The sequence below is a fragment of the Scomber japonicus genome, chromosome 6, assembly GCF_027409825.1.
Source record: "Scomber japonicus isolate fScoJap1 chromosome 6, fScoJap1.pri, whole genome shotgun sequence".
NCBI lineage: Eukaryota > Metazoa > Chordata > Actinopteri > Scombriformes > Scombridae > Scomber > Scomber japonicus.
In genome coordinates this window covers 9,419,762-9,445,742 of record NC_070583.1, presented here as the reverse complement: position 1 = coordinate 9,445,742, position 25,981 = coordinate 9,419,762, and the positions used below count along the sequence as shown (strand labels likewise).

General features: G+C 40.0%; 1 protein-coding gene across 1 annotated transcript in view; it reads left to right on the top strand.

Annotated features, from left to right (window-relative positions):
• Positions 1–25,981, top strand: part of LOC128359798 (calsyntenin-2-like) — a 137,623-nt gene that overhangs the window by 67,109 nt on the left and 44,533 nt on the right. Inside the window, exons 6-8 of the mRNA XM_053320122.1 lie at positions 16,246–16,431; positions 18,143–18,400; positions 19,756–19,877. Coding sequence (XP_053176097.1) covers positions 16,246–16,431; positions 18,143–18,400; positions 19,756–19,877 — 566 coding nt within the window. The remainder of the gene's footprint in view (positions 1–16,245; positions 16,432–18,142; positions 18,401–19,755; positions 19,878–25,981) is intronic.

The following is a 25,981-nucleotide window of genomic DNA, read 5'->3' as shown; positions in this document are numbered from 1 at the left end:
TGCCTCTCATGACCAATCACATGCCCTCATTTGACTTGTCAAAAGTCAGGTACTGACAAGTAGTGCCTGTACACCTACACACACACACTCTCTCACACACACAATCAGTCTTAGCTCTGTCACTTTTGGAGGTATTTACATAGACTTACATTAATTTCCTGGAGACTTAGCTACTTCTTAACCACTTAACCACTTCTTGCCTAAATCTAACTCTTACCCTAATCTTAACCTTAACCTTAACCATTGACCCAAAAATCAGCATTTACCAATTGGGAACATTGCTTTTGTCGCCAATTACACAAGCTGTCCCCAGTTAACTGGTGTAAAACCTGGTTTGTGTCCCCGAAAGTGGCTTAAGTCATACCCCCACACACATACTTGTTTTTGTTTTACACTGATTAGACAGATTATGTTTTATGCAGTGTTTGTTACCACTGAACATACTGTATGTTCTTTCACACATTTCATGAAACACTTGGACACTTCATCAGCGGTGCTTGGGATCATTTGGTATTTTGTGTCTTTCAACATCAGACACCTTCACCCAGGTTCACATGCCAGGCTTGACCAGCTTGTGTGCCAGCCATCTTGACGCCTTTACTGAGGCATCAGATATGTTACTGATGGCTCTCTCTTCAGTCCTTTGATGCCAAGGAGTTTGAAGGTTCTGCATAGGGAATGGCAAGTAAAGTATTTGCTGCCAACTTTGCTAGGTCCACATTCTCGGCTCCACCGATACTGGCCTATCAAGTCTGCATCCTTGGCTCTCTGTGACTCAAAGGTCTCTTCCACCTGGTCTTCCCAAGGGACAATCAATTCCAGCAGGACCGCTTGTCTTTCAGATATCAACACCATGTCTGACTGCACTGTAGTATCTGCAATGTACTTGAAATGCCTCCCCAAGTCAGGGAGCAGTTGTTTGTTCCGAACACTCCCCCTCATATGACCTTAAGCACCTTGTCTTGACACCATTTCATCAAGACCAGGTGCGTCCCTTCCAGGCGGGGAGTTCCGGTCCTCTGAAATGAGGCCAACGCAGAAGTTACTTAGAACTGCATTCTAGCAAAAGGCCACCAGGGGGCGACCGTTTTGGTGTCAAAAGGACTTTCGTCTCAAGTCAATGGAGAATTCACCAACTTCTCACTTGATTTCTAACCTCAGTTAACGTTTTCAAAATGTGTTTATGGTCTCAATCGCTAGTTTAAAGCCTTCTTCAATGCAGTATGATGTTCATTTGGGAAATTTTGCCCTCCCTGATTTCATATTTGACGATAAAGCAGGGTATGCATTAGGGCGTGGCTACGTCCTGATTGACAGGTTGATTGCCCTATGTCCTCGAGGTCCAGTCCTCGCAACCTATCGCAACCTCCACACTCCGCCCATGGCTCCACCTCATGTCCATATAAGTAGAATCCGTGTTTTTATTTTTGCCAGCATGCATCTGAAATTCAAGTTGGCGCTGCCCAGATTCAAAACTATTGGCTTCCGAGCAGCAGTCCACAAACCAATGGGTGACGTCACGGATGTTACGTCCATTTCTTTTATACAGTCTATGGTCCTTACCAAGGGCCTTCAGACAACAACTCAGGTTATTCTCCATGGATCTGCTTCACTAGTACACTGGGTGTGCAGAACAAAAAGGTTGTATGGGCTGGGGAGGATGTTGGAAACTGATTAGATCAGAAACTTAAACTGGGGTACTTCTGTCTTCCAGAGCTCTGAGCAAGTAGTCTTGTTGTTGATGGCATGCTCCCATTGGGTCCACCCACACTGCTGCCACATTCCCACCATCCTGCTCTCGTGTACTTCTTCCACCCCAGCTCATTCCTCTTCCTAGACCTTGTACCGCCTCTCCTTCCCTCAGGCTCTCTTGTAGGAGGTTTGGTTGTTTGTAACTGTCCATTTAAAAACAATAATACATTTCTCAATTCTTGTCCAGGGTATATCCTGGATGTAATATGTATTATCCAGGGTATCATCTCTGGATTTATTTGGCTGAAACAACAGTAGCACTGTAAAAGATGGAAACTATATCTCATCTTTGGGATGATGACAAAATGAGAGCTAACAGGGAGGAAAGAGAAAAACAAGAAACTGTATTCTCACAAACTTTTTTCTCCACAAGTCCAAAACCATTTAAAACTTTACAAGCTATTATAATCCATCTTCTATCTTATTTCTTCATCTCTCTCACTGTCCACACAAAAACACATACACATGAACGCACACACAAGAAAAACTAATAATGGAATGAGTGGACAGAAGGGAAGATAAGTGAGAAAGGAAGCATGCTGCTGCCTCTCTCCACTCGACGGGATGGTTATCAGTGTTATTGGTGTAATACAGTTTGTTTCTAACACCACAATAGACACGCTAACAGAAAGCTTTATGTGGTCAATCTTACAGTCTTCAGGCCTGAGACGAGCAGTTTGAGAAAACAATCTCAGAAAACCAAATAAATGATTCTGTTCTCTTGTTTCCTATGATAGAGTTCAAAAATATAATTAGCCATACAACATATTCTTCAAAGTCATTAAACTATCAAAATCCCCATATTTGATACTCTTTATGGTTGTTCTTTATTTCCTGCAGTAGCCAATAACGTATTTAGATTCAGTAATTATCTTTCTATGTAGTTTTTATTAGTTGTGATAGAGTCCACCATTTCCACGACGGATTCAGATTAGCTCAAAGAATTTCTCGGTTCAACAACCCATGCAATTTTATCTCACTGATAACAGCCTCGGTATTTATTGTTCACTCGCACCATATATTAACGAACTGTTAATGCAAACCGAACATCCTGCTTGGCGAAACACAATTACCATGGTTTCTTTTGTCCATCTACTGTAATGTAAGCCGCAATTGTTAGAATGTTGGAATTAATGATTTAGTGAGGATGTTACGCCAATTGGGCTGCATGCAGCTTTAACCTTGGTCTCTAAGCATTATATCATTCGTCTAATATCATGTATCTGCTGTAATCATCAGGTCCTTATTTATATGTAAGTCATCTTTTACTGGGTTCTTCTTTTAATAGAAACATTAGAGGGTCAGCTGGAAATTACGATTTCCACTAATGAAGCTGTAACAATTACTGTCACACTAACACTATTGTACATTGATAATTCATAAGTGTTAGTAATTCACGTATCTAATGCAATGTATCTGCTGTAGCCTTCAAGTCCATATTCATATGTAAGCCATTCTTTACTGGGTTCCTCTTATAATACAAATCAGCTAGAAACATAGAACGTCAGCTGGAGATGACGTTCTCCACATATTCATGAAGCTGTTACAATAACTGGTACAGACTGCAAGTGACAGTTGCCCGCAGCTAAAAATGAACGCTTCCTTTGTCTACCTCTATATGAAATCAATTAACAGGGATTTCAAGTGGTACATATACCGCTATATAACCCCTAACTCCTACACAGGCACAAATCAGACTGAAAATCAATGTAAAGAATGATGTTTAATTATTAATACATGTCTTACTTCATAAGAAGTTGTGGTTCCCTTGAGCACAGTAGAGAGAGGTCACTGTTGGAACAAGAATTTACAGTTATTACAGTAATTAAACTCGATTAATTGACCAAATTGAAAATTAAATTCAAGATTAAATATTTCTTGCAGACATTAAAGTTCACTTGTAGGAGGTGGTGCCCAGATGAGGTTCCATGCTAATTGATAAAGTATTAATACTCCCACACCACTGTGAAACAATGTTGGCACATGAATACACACTATCTAACTGTACATTGCTAATTTATAAGTGTCTGTAATTCATTCATCTAATATAATGCATCTCCTGTAGCCATCAGGGTCATATTCACATGTATATCATCCTTTACTAGTTTGTTCTTTGAATACAAACTCATGAAGCTGTAACATTAGCTGATAAATACTGCTAGTGACAGTTGCCCTTGGCTGAAAATGAAAGTTTCCTTTGTCTACCTCTATCTGAAGTCAATTACCAGGAATTTCAAGTGGTAAACATGCTGCTGTTAATATTGTAAACTGTACATATAGTGTGGGAGAACGGAAAGGTTTGACAGGCGTAGCAACAGGAACTAAGAAGGGCAGGGCTTGTCAGACAGCCAGTTGTGTTGATCAGAAGACTTTTGAACCATCATTTATGTGTGACAGGGCAGTAAAAATTTAAAACATAACTGCGCTATCCTAACCCATTAAATATGAGCTAGATCCATTTCTGTCATGTATTTCTTCTACGACAGGTGGTGTAGTCACACAAACTCACACACACACACACACACACACACACACACACACACCATTGTACACATGCAGTGTACACAAACACATCTACACAGCTCAGCACAAGCTTTGAGTGACAGACTGTCACACTGATGAAAAAAGTCATCTGCATATTCATATCCATCTTTTGTGCTTTGAGTATGGCCCAAGAGGGTATATGTGTGTGTGCACGTGTATGTGTATAACATGCCTTGGAATGCTGCGTTACCTCTAAAAAGCCCCAAATTAAAACTGACCCCATGGGTATTGTCAGTCAAGGCAATTAGTAAGAACCTCAGACTGCAGTTCAGGTTTCTAGCCTATCAGGCCTATCAGGGAATAATTAGAGCAATACAACATACTGTAGGTATATATTTTGATGGCTGCATTTCTCTCTTTTTTTGTAAGGAGACCCAAGGAAGACATAATTATCAGAATATCAGACATTTTCTTAGAGAGAAGTGGCATTAAAATATTTACCTTTGATGGTAGCTGTCTTTTATAAAATCTTAAAGATCCCCTCCATACTTGATTTAAGATGTATATGAAATACTCTACTTTGAATAATAATTTGTGTCTGATTTTTTTTCAAAAGTTGAACTGCTGGTCACAAAAGACTCATACCTCACTGTAAAATCCTTTCTCAGTGTTTGTGTACTAGAGGCTTCAGGTTTCAACATCTCACTTGTCTAAATTGAATATTGGACCAAGATTGGCTTCCACACTATTTGTAATGTCACAAATTGTGCTTAAAATGGATTTTCAATGAGCAAAGAGAAGCTTTCCACTTTCAGCAGCTGAATGTGAAAACAACCCTCTGGTGTCAAATTCTGCACATGCATCACACTGCACAGTGAAGCTCGAACATCCAACTGAAGGAACAAAAAAACATATTTTTGAGAAGAGGAAGGTTTAAGATAATTACTATTCACTCACACAAAAGACAAAACATGAATAGATGTTGTGTAAATAATAATTACTTGTTTTACAGAAGGTTTTGTGTAAAAATGATGTCTCTGTTTTTCAAAAAAAAAAGAAAATCAAAATGAAAGAAAATCCATTGATGTCACTACCTTTACAGTCTTGTGGGTAAATTAGTAGAGCATGGAGAGCCAGATAAAAAATTAACATCTCTGGAACTTGCAGTGTATGAGATGGGACTGGTTATTAAAAAATGCATGTGCCACAAGTCAATATTACTCATTTTGAAGGACAAGGCTCGGACCAAAGTTTTCAGTATATCAGCCTCAAATTGAATTATTTAACTTCACCCCAAAATAAATGGAGTCATCAGATTATGCAAAATGTGTAAACCTATGAAATGTTATTGGATGGAAAGTGACTGAAACCAACCTACCAAGACTCACTAGATTTCTCCTTTGACATCAATAGTAATAGTGTCATTATTATGCGCTCATCTAACTGGATGTTGCTCACTTTTAAGCGTCAGCAACTCATTATAACAGAGTAGAACATGTTTGTGGTGAAGTTAGTGGAGAGTTGAGAGGCAACCACAAGTAGAGCAGGCTCACAGGCATTTTCTCTCCTTGAGGAGGAGAGCTCTACTTTCTGCTCAACTCTCCAGCATGCCACACTCCAAGTGTGTGTGTGTGTGTGTGTGTGTGTCTCTCTGTGTGTGTGTGTGTGTGTGTTTGTGTGTGTGTGTGTGTGTGTGTGTGTGTGTGTCTGACAGCCAATGGTCCTGATCTCTGATAAGAGTAGGAAGAGAATGAATTAAAGAGTAGTAGAAGAAAAATAAATGGCTTGGCACTTCCCTTTCCCATTTCCTCTAACCTCCTCCTCCTTTCTTGCTTCCCCCTCTAATCTCAGACTGAGGCTGTCTGGCTGCTGCTTTAGCACTTTTCATCCCCTTCTGGTATTAGCTTGTTTTCCCTTATTACTTTCATTGTTTCCTCTTCTCTTTTTTTTTGCCTTTTGCCTTTTGCCTATATGTCTGTGTGCTGCATTCAGTTCTCTTTGTTCTTTTTCTTACTTTCTTCTTTCCTTCGTTGGTTTGATTTTTTTCTTCTTTACTTTTCTCATCTTGCCATCTGGGTTATCAGTTCGCCCTAAAGTTAGCGTTTCTTTAATTCTCTGCACTTGTCTGTCGTCTCTGATCCACCAGTTTGAAGTGTGAATCCGTTAGTCTCCGGTGAAAAGCAGAGTCAACACACTCTGTTCTTTCTCTACTTTTCACTTTTATTGCATTACCCCATCACACATACACACACCCTCACACACACACACACACACACACACACACACACACTGTCACATGGATCAACTCACATGCACCCTCCGTACCCTCCTCCCTCACTTCAAGCATGAGGGATAGATGAATGGTGGCAGGGGTAAAAAGATAGAAAAGAGCCTGACACTCTAGGTTCACCGTCTTGTGTCAGAGGAGAGCAATGGCTGGATATAAAGGAAATCTGTGTGTGTTTCCTGGGAGGTGTAGAATAGAGAGAGAGACAGAGAGAGGAAGGAGAGGGAGGCAGGTGGATAGAAAACAAATCCACACACGCACACACCTGTCAACAAACTGTAGATAAATGATCACATATGGATGTATGCATAAAACATACCCATACAGAAGCATGAAGATGGACGTAACATAGACACAAATGCACACCAACACACCAACACACACACACACACACACACCTAGAGGAGAGTTATTACACTCCCTCAGCTCTTGTCTTTCTGCCTGTTGAGAGTGGAGTTTCCTTTTATAATGCCACCTCAGTGTCAAGGCGACATTGAAAGATCATGATTACAAAGACAAAGTGAAGAAAAGGGAGTAAGGGAGGGATAAAACAGCAGGGAGTGAAAGGATAGGACAAAAACAAAGCAGAAGAGTAAAAAAAAAAAAAAAAAAAAGTTTTCCCTCAAGGGAAAAGGTTTTGCCCAAAGGAAGGGTCTTCAAAGCATCTCGGGGTCGAGTTCAGGCAACGCTCCGATGAACCGCAAGATTGAGACAAAAGGCCAGCGCCGCACACATGCAGACTCTTGTAATGTCGAGCTTATCAGTTGATATACAGTTACATTCTGACCTTCACCCATGGCTATGAGCTCTGGATGGTGAGTAGAAAACCTGCCTGTGGAGAGAGTGGACCCTGGGGCGGACATACTGGAGGGCTCACAGCGTATGGCCCAACTAGCCTCGGATTCCCGCGGGATCTCACCATGGGGGAGATGGAGGACCTCTCGGGTAGTCTGCTTAGTCTGCCACCATGACCAGGATGAAAAGAGAAGGTGGAGAGTATCACAAAGCATTCCCAACCCACTGATATGAAATGACTCCTTTTTTTACCCAGATCTTCCAGTGTCTTCACTTTAAACACACAGGATTAAAATTTCATTTTCACTCAATCCTCAAAAGGAGGGGGGAAGAATTAGACTTACACTAGACAAATGGGGCTCTTTTAAGAGGTTTCCAGCAGCAAAGTGAGAAAAAGTGTAATTTCATTAGTATTATCCCATTAGAGGCTTAATAATACTACTGTAATACCTCGGGTGCTGCACAGACCACACCTGTAATTTCCTGCTCTGTGGGCAAAGTTATCCTGTAACAGCTGAGATTTTGGTAATGACAAATTGATATTTATCACTTTTACAATGTTTCTGATCTTGTTGAGACATTATCACTTGGATTTGCAGTCCTCCCTGCAGCTCCACAAGGATTTTAATATCTTTAATGGTTTGGTTTCACAGCCCATAACTTGGTTTAGTTCACTGTTTTCAGCCACAGGTTTTCACCAAAAAGCTCTAAAAACCTACTGTATGCTGGACATGTAAACAGGCATCAATTTTGCTATAATATTTGTGATATCACTGTTATATAGTGATAATATATCAGTGTCCTCTTTTATCTAAATTAGATTAGATTTCGTTTATGATTGAACTCTCAGGAAAGAAGAAACATTCCTCTCCCTGCCATTTTTGTTTTATCTTGCTTTCAAGTTTTTTCTCAGCCACCAGATTTTTAAAAATATATATATTTCTGTTGTCTAACCCATGCTACAACAAAACAAGTAAGATCTCTATGCACTCAAGAATGAAAAAAAAGGTCTCTTGTATGGTGCGCAAAGCCTGAAAGCATTAAAATGAATGCTTTCAGGGCATTGTTGGGGGGGGGAGAGGGAAGAAGAGGAGAAATCAGAAAGATGGGACTATGAAGTGCAGGGCGATGGAGGAGGACAGAGGTGGAGAGGAGAGGGAAAGGAAGGAAAGCGAGAGCAGAGTGCTCTTTTAAATGGAAATTGCCTCTCTCACTGATGGCTGGGACGAGTAATGACGACCCCCCTCCCACTACTTGTACATGGTGTCAGCGTTTTTACATGCGCGCAGGCACACACACACACACACACACACAGTATTCACATAATCATTATCCCAAATGTTCACACGTCTCATACACATTTAAAAGCATGTGAGAAACCTACCGATGGCACACACATGCTCAGTCTTCCACACCCTCCAAAGAAATGGGGAACAGCAAGAAAGTGTGATGATGCATCATTTTCTTAAGCACCTCTATCCATCTTCCCTTCCTCACCATGTCTCACTCTGTGCTTTTCACACCCTTCATTTGAAGGAGGAAGGTAGAAACACACCTCAGCTGCATGTATGTACTAATACAGCAGTGGATATACCTGTATATACTGTGTAACGTGTTTCTGCTCACTGAACACATGTGAAAACACAGTGTCAACATTTCATCCATATATGTTGTTGAGTCTCCTGTAGTCAAGAATAATAATCTGTTTTTCTGCAAGGAGGCATTGTTTTTATAATACTGTAGAGCTCAATGCTGATATATAGCATCCTAATAGGTTAATGTTACATATCAGTGCTCACACAATCACTTAACTGTACCATTATAATCTGTTGGCAGAACTGCACATTATGATTCCCAAGCAAACATTTTCTATCACATCTTATGATCCTGTTGCCAAAAATTAATTTACTTTCTTTTTTCATATGCAGGGCACATCACAACATTAAAACTTTCACACTCAAACACACACAAACACACACACACACACACACACACACACACATATTTACCTACCTACAAGTGTCTCCAGTGATCACATCCACAATGAGGGTTTTGTACATATGCACTCAGCACCACATGGTCATTTTCAAGTCTGCCTTTCTTCCTCTGCCTCTCGTCCTCCTCTCTTATTCACAAAAAGAGGAGCTCTTGGGCCCGCTGTGTGAGTTCTTTTCAGCAGTACTGCAGGCTAGTACACAACTCAATAGAGACCAAATATCTATTAAACCCACACTGCTTTGAAGATAGCCGGGCTTAAGTACAAATCTGTGTTTTACTGTGTCTGCGTGTTGGCCTTGAGTGTATGTGTGTGTTTTTTGTATTTGAAGGTCTGTCTGTTTGTATGTAGTTGTATATATGTGTGCATGTGTTTACCCTGTTTGTACTGTCAGTACATTTTGGAGCTCTTGTTGCACCTGTGAGTGATAGTCAACAGCAGTAGGGTCCTACAGAGTCTCTTATATAGGACTAAATTATTTAGCAGGGACACAAGTGCAGCTCAGCAGTGGCCCTGCAAGAATACAAGAAGCACTGCTTCATGCACGACGGTGGGCCTGAAAATAGAGCCTTTAATGGTGGCTGGTGTGTGTATGGACACTAGACAGACACTCTCCCAAGGTGACAATACAAAACATAAGTCAGCTGATCGAGCATTATAAAGCCACAGTGCTTCTGAAAATCTGTGTTAAACTCACAATATGATACAATTGTAATATTTTGAGCATGATCACAATAGTATGGTATGATACATGATGAGAATCTATGCAAAGCCACTGTACAGCACACGCTCTTTGAAGGGGAAAATGTACCCCTCTAAATCAAGTTGTTGAAGTAGAATGCAATGGTGGAAGAAGTATTCAGATCTTTCATTGAAATAAAATCAGCTGTTTTTATAATATTCTGTTCTAAGAAAAAGACCTTGACTGAAATTAAATTCCCCCTCCACTCACAAAATGTTTTACTCTACTTGAATGTTTGACCTTCACTGTGCAGAATGATGTATGGACAGAAGAAGGCTGTTTTCACAACTATCACTGACCACTGTGCATCAGAGAATGAAGTGTACAGTCAAGTAGGATACTCATTTGGTCCGGATGTTACACTTATAACTATAACTATACACGCTTTGCACATTTTCAGATTCTGGATTTTTAACTAAGAGAGACACAATAGATCATTTTAAGAACTTCTATCTAGATAATTGATTTTTGAATGAAAGAACAGAAGTATTGGCAGCTAAATGTACCTAAACTATCAAAAAGTAGTCATTATACAGCAGAATGCCCCCTCTCAGTGTTACAATAGTGGATTATTATTACAGATGTTACAGATATGTATGTAATATTTGATGCTGTAGCTGGTAGAAGTGAAACTATGAACTTCTTTGCATACTAATTGCATATTTTAATCTGACCACATTTATTGTTTGTAAAATTTGAATCTACATAGTAATTGTAGTTAACCTTAACTTAAACTAACCAAGTACTGCATAGTACTTGAATAAATGTACCTACTTTCATTCCACTACAGCAATTTAACTGGTGCTTTATTCATTCACCATGTTATGAAGAACTTTTCATTTTAGAGTTTGAGACAGTGTAAATAAGACTGTCTCAACATGATTACTGTGCCATTATCCCAATGTCAGGCAGTCATAAACTGATGAAAGGCTAGAAAGCTGAACATTTCAAAATAAATGGCTGCAGAAGAGAATAGAATACCTCAAACTCAATAACAGAAAAAAAATAAAGCATCAAGATACCGGTGTCAGAATATTTTACTGCAAAAGATCATGTTATATCATAAACAAACACATGGCTTGTGTAGAAATGTACTGATCATTTCCTTTTCTTTTTCCAAATTGCCCACATTTACTTCAGTGCTTCCTCACTGTTTCAGCATCCTCTACCTCATGTCTTAGCACTGAGGGGAGTCGTGTCTCATAAAGAATTGTGTATATTGGTATGAAAGAACATCTACTGCTGTACTTTGTCTTGCTATTTGTTTCCATGATATGCTGCAACCACGCTCCTTGTAACTCATTTGCCTTCCTTCCAGCAAACCCATTCCTCATTACATTTGAGGGCTGTGCACGGCACACCTTCTGTTTCCATTCATCATCGCCGTCTGTTGCAGGAATGGTCACTACAATGCTGAATTGGCCCCATCACCCTATATTTTACAAGAAACCTGTGTGTAATAGGCACTGATGTGGTATGATGCCCAATACACAAACCTCTCAAAAACGGATCTCTCGTCTACCCCATTTAGATATCAAAAAAGTTGCTTGTGGAGAGCATTCCCTCAAGAACATTGTCAAAATCTTCAAGGTCAATACAAAGGCAAATTTTAATGTTGCCTTGGGGTAATTGGTAATAAATGAAGAAACTTGACCATAAGTCTAATACATACAAAGATACAGAACGAGACAATAGCCATTGTTAGTTGGCATGTAATACACATGCTGGCAAGCTAGACAGAGATTCAAAGGACAAAAAAAGCTTGTGGGGAGTTGAAAAAGTTTTACCTTGATACACCCCCCCCCCACCCGACACACTGGAGTGACAGACATTAGCTGCAGAGTGGTACTCTCTCGTTCTTTCAGGAACCAATAAAATAGAAAGCACCCACAGCAAATTAAGTAGTGGTCAGGACTGCCAGACATGCCGATCAATCTTTTCTGCTCAGGCATATTTGTTGGCCAGCTATACCATTGCAGTAAACTTGCAGACATTACAAGATAATGAGATTGCAAAACAAGTATTCCACATAACAAACTTAGTGTCCATAGCCATGCTAGCGCTCCTGTGAGGCTTTTTTGAGGCACGGTGTTGCTTTGAACTAAATGCTAACAGCAGGCAAACATTGACAATATTAACAGATAATGTTTAGCATGTTCACCATACCAACAAATCACCAAAGTTATTTAACTGGTCGAACTGTTGGGAGCATGAATGAATAGTCATACAATAGTTGTCAAGACATTTCTTTGTGAACCAAACAAAGTGTGGACACCACCACATTTATTAGGATACATACTAGCGTAAACTACATTTTATGCCAATACATGTAGAGGATGTTGAGACATTTACCTGGATAATTAAACATTTTGAGCTCATGGTGGTGATAGAGGAAAAGTCTTAAATATTCATCCTCTAGGGACATTGAGTGCCTTTATAAAATTTCATGGCAATCAGTCCCATATTTGCTGAGATATTTCAGTATGCACTGAACTGGTGGACTGGCCAGCCAACTGACATTAACATCCTTGGAGCCACACAGCTACTGTGGCTAAGAAACCACTGGGTTATGGGAATGATCCTTAAGAAGTGTCAGCAAATTCAATAATAAGCCCACTCTCTCTTCCTCATAGAGGTCAGGTTGGACAGTGGATGTATGAATATGTAAATCATGCACTCTGGCAGGAGACAGCCTACAGTTACACTTTGTATCCATATGTCTGAAGGATTAGTGGGTGGAAGCTGGTCACTGTGCCCTGCAGACAAATAGACTACAGATGTTCGCTCCACAAGATTAAAAACTATTAAGAGGTGATGACAGTGAAAGTGTCTTAATCTCTCCTCGGAGTCAGCACCTTTCCCTAGCCTTCATGTTTGTCCGGTGCTCTCTAACCCGTAAACCTTAATCACCCACTTCCAAACTCGGCCCAACCCTTCCTCTCATATCTATATGCAGACTATGTCCTCAACCCATTTCCCTTAATTTATCCTTCCATGTTACCACCTTCCCATGCATCCTTAACTAGGCTCTGTCCCGTTCTCCTCTTCCTTGGAGCCAGCGAGGCACTGTTAGCACCAAATGCTCAGCAGGACATGAGATAAATTACTCCAACAGAAGAAGACTATTGATGAAAAAATTGAGAGCTTCTTCTAGAATCTACACTGCATATTAACTCCATTCAACAAATCTTAATTTTGCTGGGAAATGTTGCTTAAAGGAATAATTCAAAATTTTGAGATGAAGATAGAAACTATTACAACATTAGAGGTGCTGGTAGGCAGATTTTTATATTAGATGGAGGCAGGCTAGCTGTTTCGTGTCTTTATGCTATGCTACGGTAAGTAAGTAACTGTCACTTGGTTATATTTTATACTGGACAGATATTGTCTCATGTAGCTCTTGGCAGAAAAGTGAATAAGCGTACTTCCCAAAGTGCTGATGCTGTATTTTCAAGTACACATTGTGCTACATTTATCAAAATGTGTGGCATTGACTGATTGCAGAGGAATGAGTGACAAATCTCCCCATCAAGGTCAGCTAGCTGCTGCCAGTCTGTTATTGCTAGGTGCATTAAGTGTGTGTCTGCAGTCATTGCTGCAGATGATGATGATGGCTCTCAAGATTTGCCAGTTACAAATCCATTAGCTTTTAGTCAATACTAGCTTATAGCCATTAGACACTGCGTATTGTCATAATGTAAGGGGGCCTGCAGAATAAGTTGATGTACACAAGTCATACATACAGTATCTGTGTGCAATAGAAATGTGTATGGGAGGAAAATACAGCCAATCCCTTTTGTGTTTTTTTTTTCCTTTTTTGTGCTCATGCATGTGTTTTGTCCCCATTTAGTGTCCACCATTGTTTGTGCCTATTCTCATCACTGCTACTGACAATCCCATGGTAACAGTGCTGCAGCAGCCCACAGTAATCGCAGTCCAGAGGAGGTAAATCAACTACAAAACAGATGCAGCTTGTGTATGTGATGAGTGTTGAGCATGGGGTGGTAATTGTGTAAGGAAGCAAACATGGTAGCTTTAACAGGCTAGTGAGCAACAAAGAGCTGTTCCCTTTCTTCTCCAGTCAGTTCGGTTTCATGCTCACGCCTCCAGCTACTAGCCAACAACGCTCAATAGATAGATAAACAGGTAGATGGATGAATAGGAACTTGTTTGTGTGCACTAGTAGCATTAATGGGATAGAGTGGTTTAGAATTGGGTGCTAAATTCATTCTGAGGTAGTAGATTTTGCTCTTAAAGAGCTAATTTCATGCAGGGATGATGCAATGATGCTGCTGTATGACAGAAGACAGGTACTCGACTGACAGGCTGATGACAAAGCAAATGTTGGAAATCTCTGTTGACAGTGATTACTGGTACTACTGTCATGCTGTGAGAGCAGTCTTCTTAGTCTTGAAAAAAAACACTGTCAGCCACAGTGTATTGACAAATTCCAGTTTTCTAATCATGCCTCATGATGGTTTGATTCCTACCTCAGGGGAAGGGTACAATGTGTGAGAGTCAATAAGAAAAGTTGACTCTCTGTGCCAATAGCATGGGGATAGCCCAGAGGTCGGTTCCAGGTCCACTGCTATTCAGTATGTGTATCATTGACCTACCTCAGAACTGTCCTGGAGTCAGCTGCCAAATGTACACTGATGATACAGTTATGTATACATCTGCCAGAACATCTTGCAAAGCTGCTGAGCAGCCCACTAAATCCTTACTTTACATTCTGTATCACAATGGCTTCAGTTCTCTCAGAATCAGAATGTTTTTACTGTCATTATATCGCTAAAAACCATACAAAGAAAGAGTCCTACTCTTGTAAGGTGCTGCAAGTTAAAAAACACATCCTTCACACATTCATTCAGATATATTCCACACAAAAATAATAATTATAAGACTAAATCATTGTGGGAAAACAGTTTCAATGTTTTCTACACATAAACAACATGAAAATTAAAAATTTGTGGTAAAAAATAAAGAATGAGGTCATCAGTGAGATTAACAAATTTAAGTACTTAAGAATCATCTTGGATTCACATCTAAGACTTGATAAACTTGAATAATATTTGCAAATCTCAACTGGTCATGTTAATTCCCTGCTTAATGCATTTGTTACAAGACAGCAGCACTCTTGTAAAGTCAGCAAACGGGCCTCAATAAACATTCATTGTTGCATTGCAATATGCAAAACCTCATTTGGACACTCTTCTCTGGAAAAGGAGTAAAACTATGACACAGTCTACCAACTGAGTTGAAAATGTAGCACAATTTCAATGTTTTCAATAGAGATGTTAAATCATGGCTAAGACAAGACCAAGAGAAACAACACTGTTCTCACACCTAATACCTTTGTATAATACCGGTATTTTTTTTGGATGTGTTTGTGGATGTATTTTTATTTTCCTATCTTTTTTTTCTCTTTCAGTCTTTCAATTTTCCTTTCAAAAAAATCTCCTGTGTAGCTTCACTACAGACAATAAGTACAGTGTATCTGGTGCGTGTGCCTAATTATGTCTTGCCGTTTCAATGCTATTGTGATGTCTATGTCAAATAAAATAAACTTAACTCATATGCCGGGTACACTGTTTGAATCTGAGGTAATGACTGACATTGACGCACAGTAAACAAAACTCAAATAAGCACTAAACAGGCAACATCATTTTGCGGTTTATCCTTTTGTTATCTCTGGGAAAGGATGTGCAGACAAACACAAACTCCCACCACAAAGGCTGGAAAAAAAAGAAGGTAAAAGTGAATACATCTCTGCAGCACAGAATAATAGCCTGCTTGGACAGAAAACACAATTCACAGCTGACGGGACAGACAGTGACAGCATAATGACTGCTGCCGCTAATGCAGGTACTGCACTGCACGCCCAACAACAATGCAGCAATTTCATTTGCCGGGCACATTCTGGCAGAAGGATATTGAGTTGTGATGCCAGAAATATCACTGACAGTGAAAAATTGGAAATGGAGTCTTGTTTTGATGGTAGCCTAAATGGACAAAATTACTTGCAAAACTGCAACAACAAAAGCAACAAGTATGCTTGTGAAGATCAGATATCATTTCAGATAATAATCTATACCTCGTTGGCAATTCCATCCAAGAGGACAGACTCTGTAGTTTCAATCTATCTTCTCTGCCATCCCTAACACTCACTTCATCTTCCTCTTCTCCCAGGTTGGAATAAACGAGTGGACTATGAGCCAGGAACAGGCAGTAAGCAGCTGTTTCCCGAGATGCACCTGGAGACCTGTGGCGGGCCGCTGTCATCAGTGAGGACCATGGTGGAGTTGCAGACCAGCCACATTGGGAAAGGCTGTGACCGAGAGACCTACTCCGAGAAATCTTTACAGAAACTCTGTGGTTAGTTCTCCTCTCTGAATGTGTCTGTTGTGTTGTGAATACCAGAATGACAAGCTGAAAGAGATTGAGTGTGCTTTCCTGAAATGAAGCAGTAAATCATATTAGATTAGTAAAACTGTTGGCTATTGGGATGGTGATGGATATGTAGGATATACAGTTGATGGCTCTTCAAAGATGGCTTCTGACTGTGGCGGCAAACTGAAAGTTAGTGCAGTGAATTAGAAGTAAGCTGCTAAAAGCATTAGCGGAATGGCACCATGGTCAGACAGGGCCTGAGGAGCCTTTCACTGCTCTTTTTAAACCAACATCTGAAAGCTCCCGGTCTTTGTAGCTTTCCTATCTCAGCTTGTGTCCCTCGTAAACCCCTACGCTAAATGAAGGCACCAGAATGGCAACTTAAAGCTGTGTCACTAATGATGTGACAGAGCGAGGGCATTAGCCGCCCCTAGATGCAGCCACGCTTTCTCCTCAGTGACTGATGAGCAGCCGAGCCACCATGTCGGTGCCCAGAGCACCAACAAAGCAGCCGAGCTTACCCGCTCCCCCCTCCCCGCCCACACTGCACCGCCAGCAGGGGGGCTGGAGTCATCATCTTTGACTAACGGCCTTCACAAGCTCCATTCCAGCTCATCTGAATGCATACCGTCCCCTCCCCGACTCCCCTCGCTCCCGGTCCATGCATGGTTTACCACTAAAGAGTCCTTTTCAGGCACCTCATAATCGTTATCTGATAGCGAATAGAATAAATTGTAATTGCTTTTTTAAAGCACAATCAATTTGAGATAATGTACAAAGATATCGGGCGAAGAGAAGGCTGCAGCTGGGTGCTGGAGAAGTCGATGCGTATTTATTTACTGAGGGAATCTAATTACTGGAGTCAGAACGTCGACACTGGCACGCATGTATGGTAGTGAAAAACAGAGCTTTACAGACGGGGGAAAAACATCAATTAATGTGCTAATGTAGTGTTATTAGCAGAAATGAACAGATGCATGTTGCAGTTGTTTGCCTGGACAAGAGAGACATGGTGAATTCTGACATTACCCATTTTTTTTCTCTCAACAGCATGGTTCCTGTATCGCTTTGATTTATTACCATCCCTAAGCTGTTACAAATGATTTATAAATGTGGGTTAAATGCATCAAATGCATTTTTCAGTGTCACACAGAGGGGCAAAGATAGATCAGTAAGGGCATGTCAGATACATTGAGCAGCCGGGTGAGCGACATGGCAAAAATAATGTGTGTCATGGTGACAGTTTGAAAACAAAAGCTTGTTAAGGACTCATTATATTGGGTTATTGTATCAAATGAATGATGGAGCTGCTTTAAAAGTAACGCAGTAATGATTGGTGTCTTATGTTAGTCATGTATAGGGATCACATAACAAAAGTGTCAGCTCTAAACACTTAGTCCTCTGTCAATATGTCCTCTCTGTGTCTATAGGAGCACGTTTTAGTGAGCTATGTACTGCACTCGTGAACAATGACTCACATCTCTTTTCTTTTGAAAGTCAGTTTCATTCGCCATGAATCAATACTCGCATCCTCTATCCATCTCGGCCCATTGATTACATATTAAGCCCTGCCATCTGCCTTACTCATAAGTAATCATAGCCAAGGTTAGGCCAATCGACACTGCATATCTGCCCTGATTGTTATTGACACATTTTCTGTTCCACCTCTTATTTGTTCCCACGGTGATGACCCCAGGAGCCTCATCGGGCAGCACTGACCTTCTCCCTGCCCCCAGCGCCGCCACAAACTGGACAGCTTCCCTGGTGACTGACAGCGGCAGGGACAGTGACTTGATCTTCAGGTTTGATGGGCGTCAAGCGGCTAAAATCCCAGACTGGGTGGTACCACAGAACCTGACAGATCAGTTCACCATAGCAACCTGGATGAAACATGGGCCTAGTCCTGGGCTCAGAGCTGAGAAGGAAACCCTGCTTTGTAACTCCGACAAAACTGGTGAGTATGAACCCGGGACCTGGCCTCTCACCATAAATCCTCACACCATAAAATATACGTAACTGTGTTGGGCTTGATATAATGTCTGACACTGTCTGTTCTATGTGAGCACATATTGGCTACAACAAACATACAACAGCAGGACAACACCATATAAGGAAAGTTGAGAGACTTTATGTCTATGTTCAAGCCTATACTATATAAATTACTCTATAGGTTGTAAATTCAGGTGCCAAAACCAACCTATAATTACATTTGAGTGACAGACATTGACCTGCTGTATTAATTATGACCCAGAGAAGTTCAGCTGACATAAATGTAAGGTGACCCTCTTATTAGGTGTGTTGGGTGAATGAATAGATTATTAGATGGCAAAAGGAGGTTGCTGTTTATTTCCCATTTCCAACCACAAGTGAAGACATGTTTACTGTTGCCATCACAATGAAGGTTGCCTAACTTTAATGAAGTAGTAACCGCATTTCAAATGAACATTTTAACACAAACCATGATCTATCCCTAACTTTAGCCAAGTAGTTTAACCACAGCGTTGTCACACCATGAAACAGAATCCATTTTTAATAGTGATTTGTTATGATTTTGGAAAGTGGCATATTACGCTCCTAATAGGAGCTATTAGATCCACATTAGAAGTCACCTTAATTATTTTTAATATCTCATTTTTTCTTCATCTCACTGTGCACTGACCTCTTATCCTATTCCTCTCCTACTGAGTTCCAATTTGGGTCCCAGTGGGTCCCAGTCAGTCCAAATGGGTCGTTCTGCACCCCATTGGGTTGCTGTGACATGCAGGTTTAAATGACCTATGTGGTCGTTTGATTTGGGGGACTTGAAAAGCTCTGTTATGTGTAGGCACAGCCACTCATAAACCACTCATTAGTATAAGACTGGATACATGAAAATATATAGAAATGTATATAATGTATAATCATATATATACTGTACAGGCAAATATTTTATCCATGTATGATTACAGCTAGTTGATTGGATATTCAAATTAAAGTTAATATCCTAGCCTCATCACTGTGCTATCTTTAATCTTTGTGAGCTTTTAATTATGCTTTATATGCACATGATCCCAGTGTGGATTTGGGGAAAAAGTCACTGTTCAAATACTGCTGCACAGAACAAAGTTTGAAGAGTCTAGTTTTTTTTTAAATTCCAGTGAAATATTGTGATTTAAGTGTGGAGAAAGTTGGCTGCCTTCAGAACAGTGCTGCCCCAGTTTTTTCATGAGGATTCATAAAGCCAGATGTCAGACTGGCTTTACCTGACACTGAGTAGGTGTGGTGATGTGATCCCTGGTGTTTACTTCTCTTGCTCTCTACCTCCTACAGAAATGAACCGTCATCACTACTCGCTGTATGTCCATAATTGTCGGTTGGTGTTCCTGCTGAGGAGAGACTTCACTCAAGTGGACACCTTCAGACCTGCCGAGTTCCACTGGAAACTGGAGCAGGTAAGATGCTGATGCTAATACACATACGGCAGATTGTATGTTTTCCTTTTTGTTGCTTGGTTGCAAGAAATCCTCTTAAACTTGCCTAACCTTTAATTAACTCCAATTAATTTTGAGAAAGCTCGTGTCATTCTACTTAACATCCGTGCAGCTTTTAATGAATTAAGTGACTCAAATAAATATTTGCCATGGTTATGTTGCATTCTTTTTTTTTTCCTTTTACGCTACAGCTTTTCTTTCTCTTCTCTGCCGTTTCAGGGTCAAAAATATCCAGAAATAAAATGCAGTTTTATTTCATATAAGTGAGGCTAGACTAGGCATGTTTAATGGTATGCCATATGCAAAAATATTTAAAATGACGGATAGCAAACAAGTTGACAGGTGGGAGCTCGCCTTGCTTCAGGGACATGTGCATATGTGTATGTGTGGACAGCAGCTGTCTGTTGATCAAGGATGCTGTCTTAAACTCAGACGGGTCACCTCGACTTGCTAAACCGCTCGCTCTCCCAACGAGGACAGTTGATTCAGGACAGAGACACACAGCTGAGCCTGGGCATCCAGATGCAGCACCTAGGGCTCTGATCTTGATTGGGGGGGAAGATCATGAACGAGGTCATACATCAGTCTCCTGACTGTGTGTGAGGCATCATCCACAGGAATTTGGATTCAGAAGTTTTTGGGGGTTTTTCCCACATTTTGTCTGTCCAAATTTCTCACAGACCCACACTTCTTCCTTTCACACAGGAGATCTTTACGTTATCAATCAGTTACAAAGGGGGGGGGATACATTAGACATGATAAAGGATATAAAATAATCTGGTAATCAGTAATCATGTAATCAGTAATCATGTAAAAAAACTGAATCACTTCAAAAATATATTAACCAACAGCGTAGAAGATGAGGATTCGTAAGGGAAAATTGTCAGGTTTTGATGCAGTAGAAAGTTGCGTCACTGGGTGGCGCTTCTAATTGTGTGTTTGCTGACCGCATGCACAATAAACAAGCACCCTTCTTCCATTTTAATACATGACAAAAAAAGTTCTGCTTTTGCCACTGTGGAAATCCTGGAAGGTAGCTAACTCCCCTGACTGAGTATCAAGTCCTGCAACTAAGAAAACACCTCTAGATTTTGTCTGGAGGCTGTTCGATTTAACTAGCTATCTAGAAACATGTGCTAATGCTAAACTATTTGCTTCATTAGAAACCGCTAACCAGGCCGTTGACCTACACGTGTCACTGCATGCTTATCATCTTAAATAAATCCTGTAAGACTAAAGTATTTAGCAGAGAGATACATAGCTGTTTACTAGGTGCAGCTACAGCTTTTTTATTAATACAATAAAAATGCATAAAACTAGTGTTATAGTGCTATATCTGCCCAGCATTTTAATCAATGTCCTCAAATAAAACCTGACTGTTGTGCAGCATCATTTGCTATACTTAATATTTCAAACTTGTATAGCCATTCGATGAATAGTGACAAAAGCATACCTCAGTTTCAAGTGAGGGTATTATTCTATGTTATTATAGAGTCAACAACACCAACAAGGGCAAAATGTAAGCTTTGTGTTGTGTGTCATTTTTCAACAATTAGTCCAGTATTGATTGTTAACACATCCTATAATCAGTTAAGGCAATGGCTTGAAAATGCATCCCTATAAGTGATTCCATCAGCCTTTAAATTGTTTCTGTAGGGTGTAATTTATCTCTTTACACTGGAGGAAATAGCAATCTCTTGCTGTTTTAATGTTGTAAAGCCATTCAGCTTGTCTGCTGATTGTCTCCTAAATGCATTTAAAGTAGAGACCTTTTTTTCTACTTAATAAGCCTGTTTATTTGGAATAATTATAAGGAGTCAATAAAAAAACACAATTTACCAAAGTTAAAATGCAACACATTACTGCTGGTTTCATCCGATGCCATATTTTCTGAAATTCCGCATGAATGAAGATTAAAATAGAATATTTTGGCTTAACTTTTTTTTCTTTTTTTTTTTTTTTTTTACAGTTTTTGGTGGTTAATAAAAAAAGATTTATGTCGTTAACTCTGTAGTCTTATCTAAATGAATCTCAGCTTGGGTATTTTCTTTTCATTTATTACCTCTAGGTGATAAAAGTTTGGACGAACTATTCCGGCACCCTGCACATCTTTGTAACAAGCTGCACTGTAGTTATTAAACTGTAGAGTCTCCTGAACACTTTTGAATCTCTGTTCCTACGTCTCCCTCTCATCTTCCCTCCCTCTTGTTAATGGTTGCCTCTGAAACCCACGGGCATGAAAAGAAACTTTCATTAAGTCGCTATCTCCTCTCGTCTTCTTGCCACTTCCTCCTCATCTGCTAATGTCTTTTAAACAAAATGAACTTCCAAATACCTCCAACCCAGAAAAGCCTAGACGAATCTCCTCCTCTTCTTATATTGGTTTATCACAGAAGTCCAATTAATTTCTCATACAATCCAATCAGGTATTGCGAGTCGCTGCATAATGGCTGGAATGGGAGGAAAGATGGTTGCAGATATTAGTTTTACCTGCTGAAAAAAAATGAGTGTACTATCTGTTAACAACAGACAGAGTAGTTTGAGGCAATGTGGCGTAAATGCTTATATGCCCATTGTGTTCAGCATGATTCAGTATGTTTCAGCTTCAGTATCTGTGCTGTGGACATTGTTGAGAGAGATGGCCTGAGGTTTTTATTGACTTCATTGAAGAGCTTTGCTTTGAGCTTGTATTGAACGTGTCTTTTGTGCATGGTTTCATATTCTTTAAAATGCAGACTTTCATTCAAGCATCTCAAAGGAGACTGTCAATCTTGAAGATGTTTTCAGCATGTGCCAGCCATGAATGAGCCCCTGCATGTGTTAGAACTGTGTAGAAAATTGGATTGGTCTGCACGGTCCAAAAAATACCCTTTGGCACACGCAGGTGTCCAGGAAATTCACAGGCAGCTTGAAAGAGTGACACACACAATAGACTTAAAAACCCAGACTCAGGCTTTAGTTCTTCCATAGCGTTTTGACTGCAAGTGAGAGTTTATTATTCTATTGATCTAGATGTATAAAACTCACCATCTCAATAAATCAGCCAAAGTTACTTTTAAAAGGCCGGTAAATGAAGTTGTTGGTTGGTAGCATCTTTACAGACTTAATCATCTACACTTTATATAAAGGATGGACTTCAGGCAGCTGTCAAAACCATCACAGCCCATTTTTTTCATGTTTAGTCAAAGCAAAGCTCTTTAAACTTTTCCAGCTTCAAGGGAAATCCCAGTATATCTCAACCTGAGTCTTATTCCTATAATTGTGGCTGCTCTTACTATGATCCATTCTAACTTTGCACTCTTCACCTCCATTATAGAGCTTTGGGAATGGGTTCATGCCCGTGGAACCAAATAAGTAAACACAAAAAGGAGCCTTCTGGATTAGCTTTATCTAACTTCATAGTGGTATACTTCTGGAGAAATTTGCCTGCAAGAGCTAGAGAAACAGTAGCAACCAGGAGATGTGTGTCAGTCATTGTCTTGTGAAGAAATTCAATAAATATGTTAAGTACAATATAGATGATTATCCAGTTGACTCCATGAAAAATGGAAGCAAAAGCAGAAAGCCAATACCACAATATATATAATACAGAAAGTACTTGTTCCTGTGCTCACTGCTCTCCACAACTGACTGAAGAGGAAAACTTCTGCTTTGAATTGAACCTGTTGACAACATACTAGGCCAATCTAGACATGTCCACATATGATCCCAGATAGTGTAGCTAAAACAAGTGTGTGGCTCTGATCAGCTTTGCCATACCATGCTAGAGAACCCTCTAAATCAGCTGGAAGAAAAGACCCTTGGGAAATTTTGGTGCAAAGTTACCATGAATCATAGTAAGACTCAAGTTTTTATGTAAATTAGTAAATATTTAGTAAATTAGTTTTTTGACCTTGCAAGCACTTTGAGGAGTTCTAGTAATTTCTACAAGTTAACCTTCATAACACTTCCACTATGAATAGAAACCATCTTAAATCACTGTTTTGCCATGGTGAATCAATTGAATGAACATTTTTGAGTGGCATTCCACATTTTGAACCGCTGTGCAGAAGTCCATTAAATGTTGATGGGAGACATGGCTGGTCCATTTTTGTTTGAAGTTTCCAATATTAGTTGTCAGCAGAGCGCTTCACTGCTCCCATGTTTCTAAAGAGTTTGATAATGTGTCCCACGTAGAGAGATAAATGAAAATGCTCAGTGTACAGTCAGAACAAAGCCAGCATTGTGTACCCGGCTGACGGGGTAGAGGGACTTTGGCGAGAGGAGAAAATCGATGAGAAGTCACTTCGAGCCTTTCAGCTGCAAAAAGAGGGAGGAAAAAAAAAACGACTAGGATAATTGAGATCTAAATGATGTTTCCACGGGGAGTCGAAATTGAATGTGGAAGTGACATCGTTACCTTTGGCTACCCCGTGGAAAACACTTATTTTTCCAGGAAAGCAATCAAGCAATCACTCAGGGGAGACTTTCTCTGATTTCACACATGGAGAGCCATGGGACATATAAAATTGAATCAGTGACCATATACATATGATGGTTTAAATGCATGTATCTCCTCAATGGGCTCAAGTAAGTTAAAGCAAGTGAGACAATATGTGGGAATATTTATAAACATACTTACTGTAATACATATTGATCCAGACCATTTAAAAGAACTGTAGAAAATCATTGTCTATGTTTAAACGACAGTTTGTCGTCTGGGTAATGTCCAGCAGACAAACACCAAGCATTTATTTGGAGTAACGTTGCTGGCCTCCTGACACATCTAAGTCCAATATTCACTCTCTTTATAGCTCTTGCTTGCAGGTCCTGAGAGATACATCTGGCCCTTAAGCTGCTAAATGTTCCACTTTGTTTACCAGTAGCTTGTAAAGTAGGAAAATACAACTTCTACATCTCAGAGGTTGTCCTTACTCATTAACCTAAACTTAACAACTCAGAGGATTTATTTTTTATTGTGTAGCCTGAACTCAGCAGTTTCTGTCTTAGTTTCTTGTCTTTCTTAAGAAACATGTTAAGTTGTAACAATTTAATATTCCATTTTATTTAATGTATTTTCTAGTTGTAATAAGCGAAACTACGTGAATCGAAACATGAATGATTTCGACGATCGTGGACCTCAGCACCATGCTATATAAGTAAATAAAGGTTTATTATTCTACTTCAAGCAGCACTTACATCAGTCGCTATTGATTCATACGCTTCATTCCCGTCTTTGTGGATGTAAAATTTAATTTCAAAGTGTGTGCTCACATCCATTGTACATGTCAACAATGCTTGACAATAAAATATGGAGAATCACAGATTTTCTGCCAAGCCCTTGGCATAATCTTCCCCCACAGTTGCCTCTTCACTGGTCCAGGCTTATTGTCAAAACAAAAATCTACTGAGCACAATTTGAAAGCCGAGCATCTGGCATCTTTAAATTGCTGATTTGCTGCTGTTGGGTGCTGTCATCAGAAATTCCTTGTTAGTAAACTCGGTGATCTTTAGGGACCACACTACCTGATGAGGTTATGAAATTATGTTGTTGTTATTATGAAGTGGAGGGGAAAAAAAGGAGGCGGTGGTGTTTTGCAAGAAACGGGTGGCACTGCACATCTGTCTCGCTAGGAGAGGAATGAAATTGTAAAAGAGGGAGGCAGAGGGCATTCTCACACACCGGCTGTCTCTCAGGCCCAGACCTGCTATGAGGAGCATGGACCATCGCCACAGGCTTGAATAATAGTGCATGCAGCTGTCTCCAATTTTGCACCGAATTAATGTGCAAATGAGGGGGGGGTGTAGTTTTGATCCACCAACATGGCAACACAGTATTAGCAATAACTCCAACAGCAAACAAAGCAAATCCACAATGGCCAAAAATGGGGATTTATGTTTTTCTGCTGTCTTGATCCTTAAACATCAAACAACAGTTGTATCCTTCCCTTTGTCATTCCTATATTTTAGAGTTTGTGTCCAGCAAACAGGTGAAAGAGGAAAAGTCTTTGTGCCTATGCAAAACATTAGTTGGTCTGTGTCTTTGTCTCTTACCTTGTGTGTGTTGCTGTTTTAATTAAGCAACG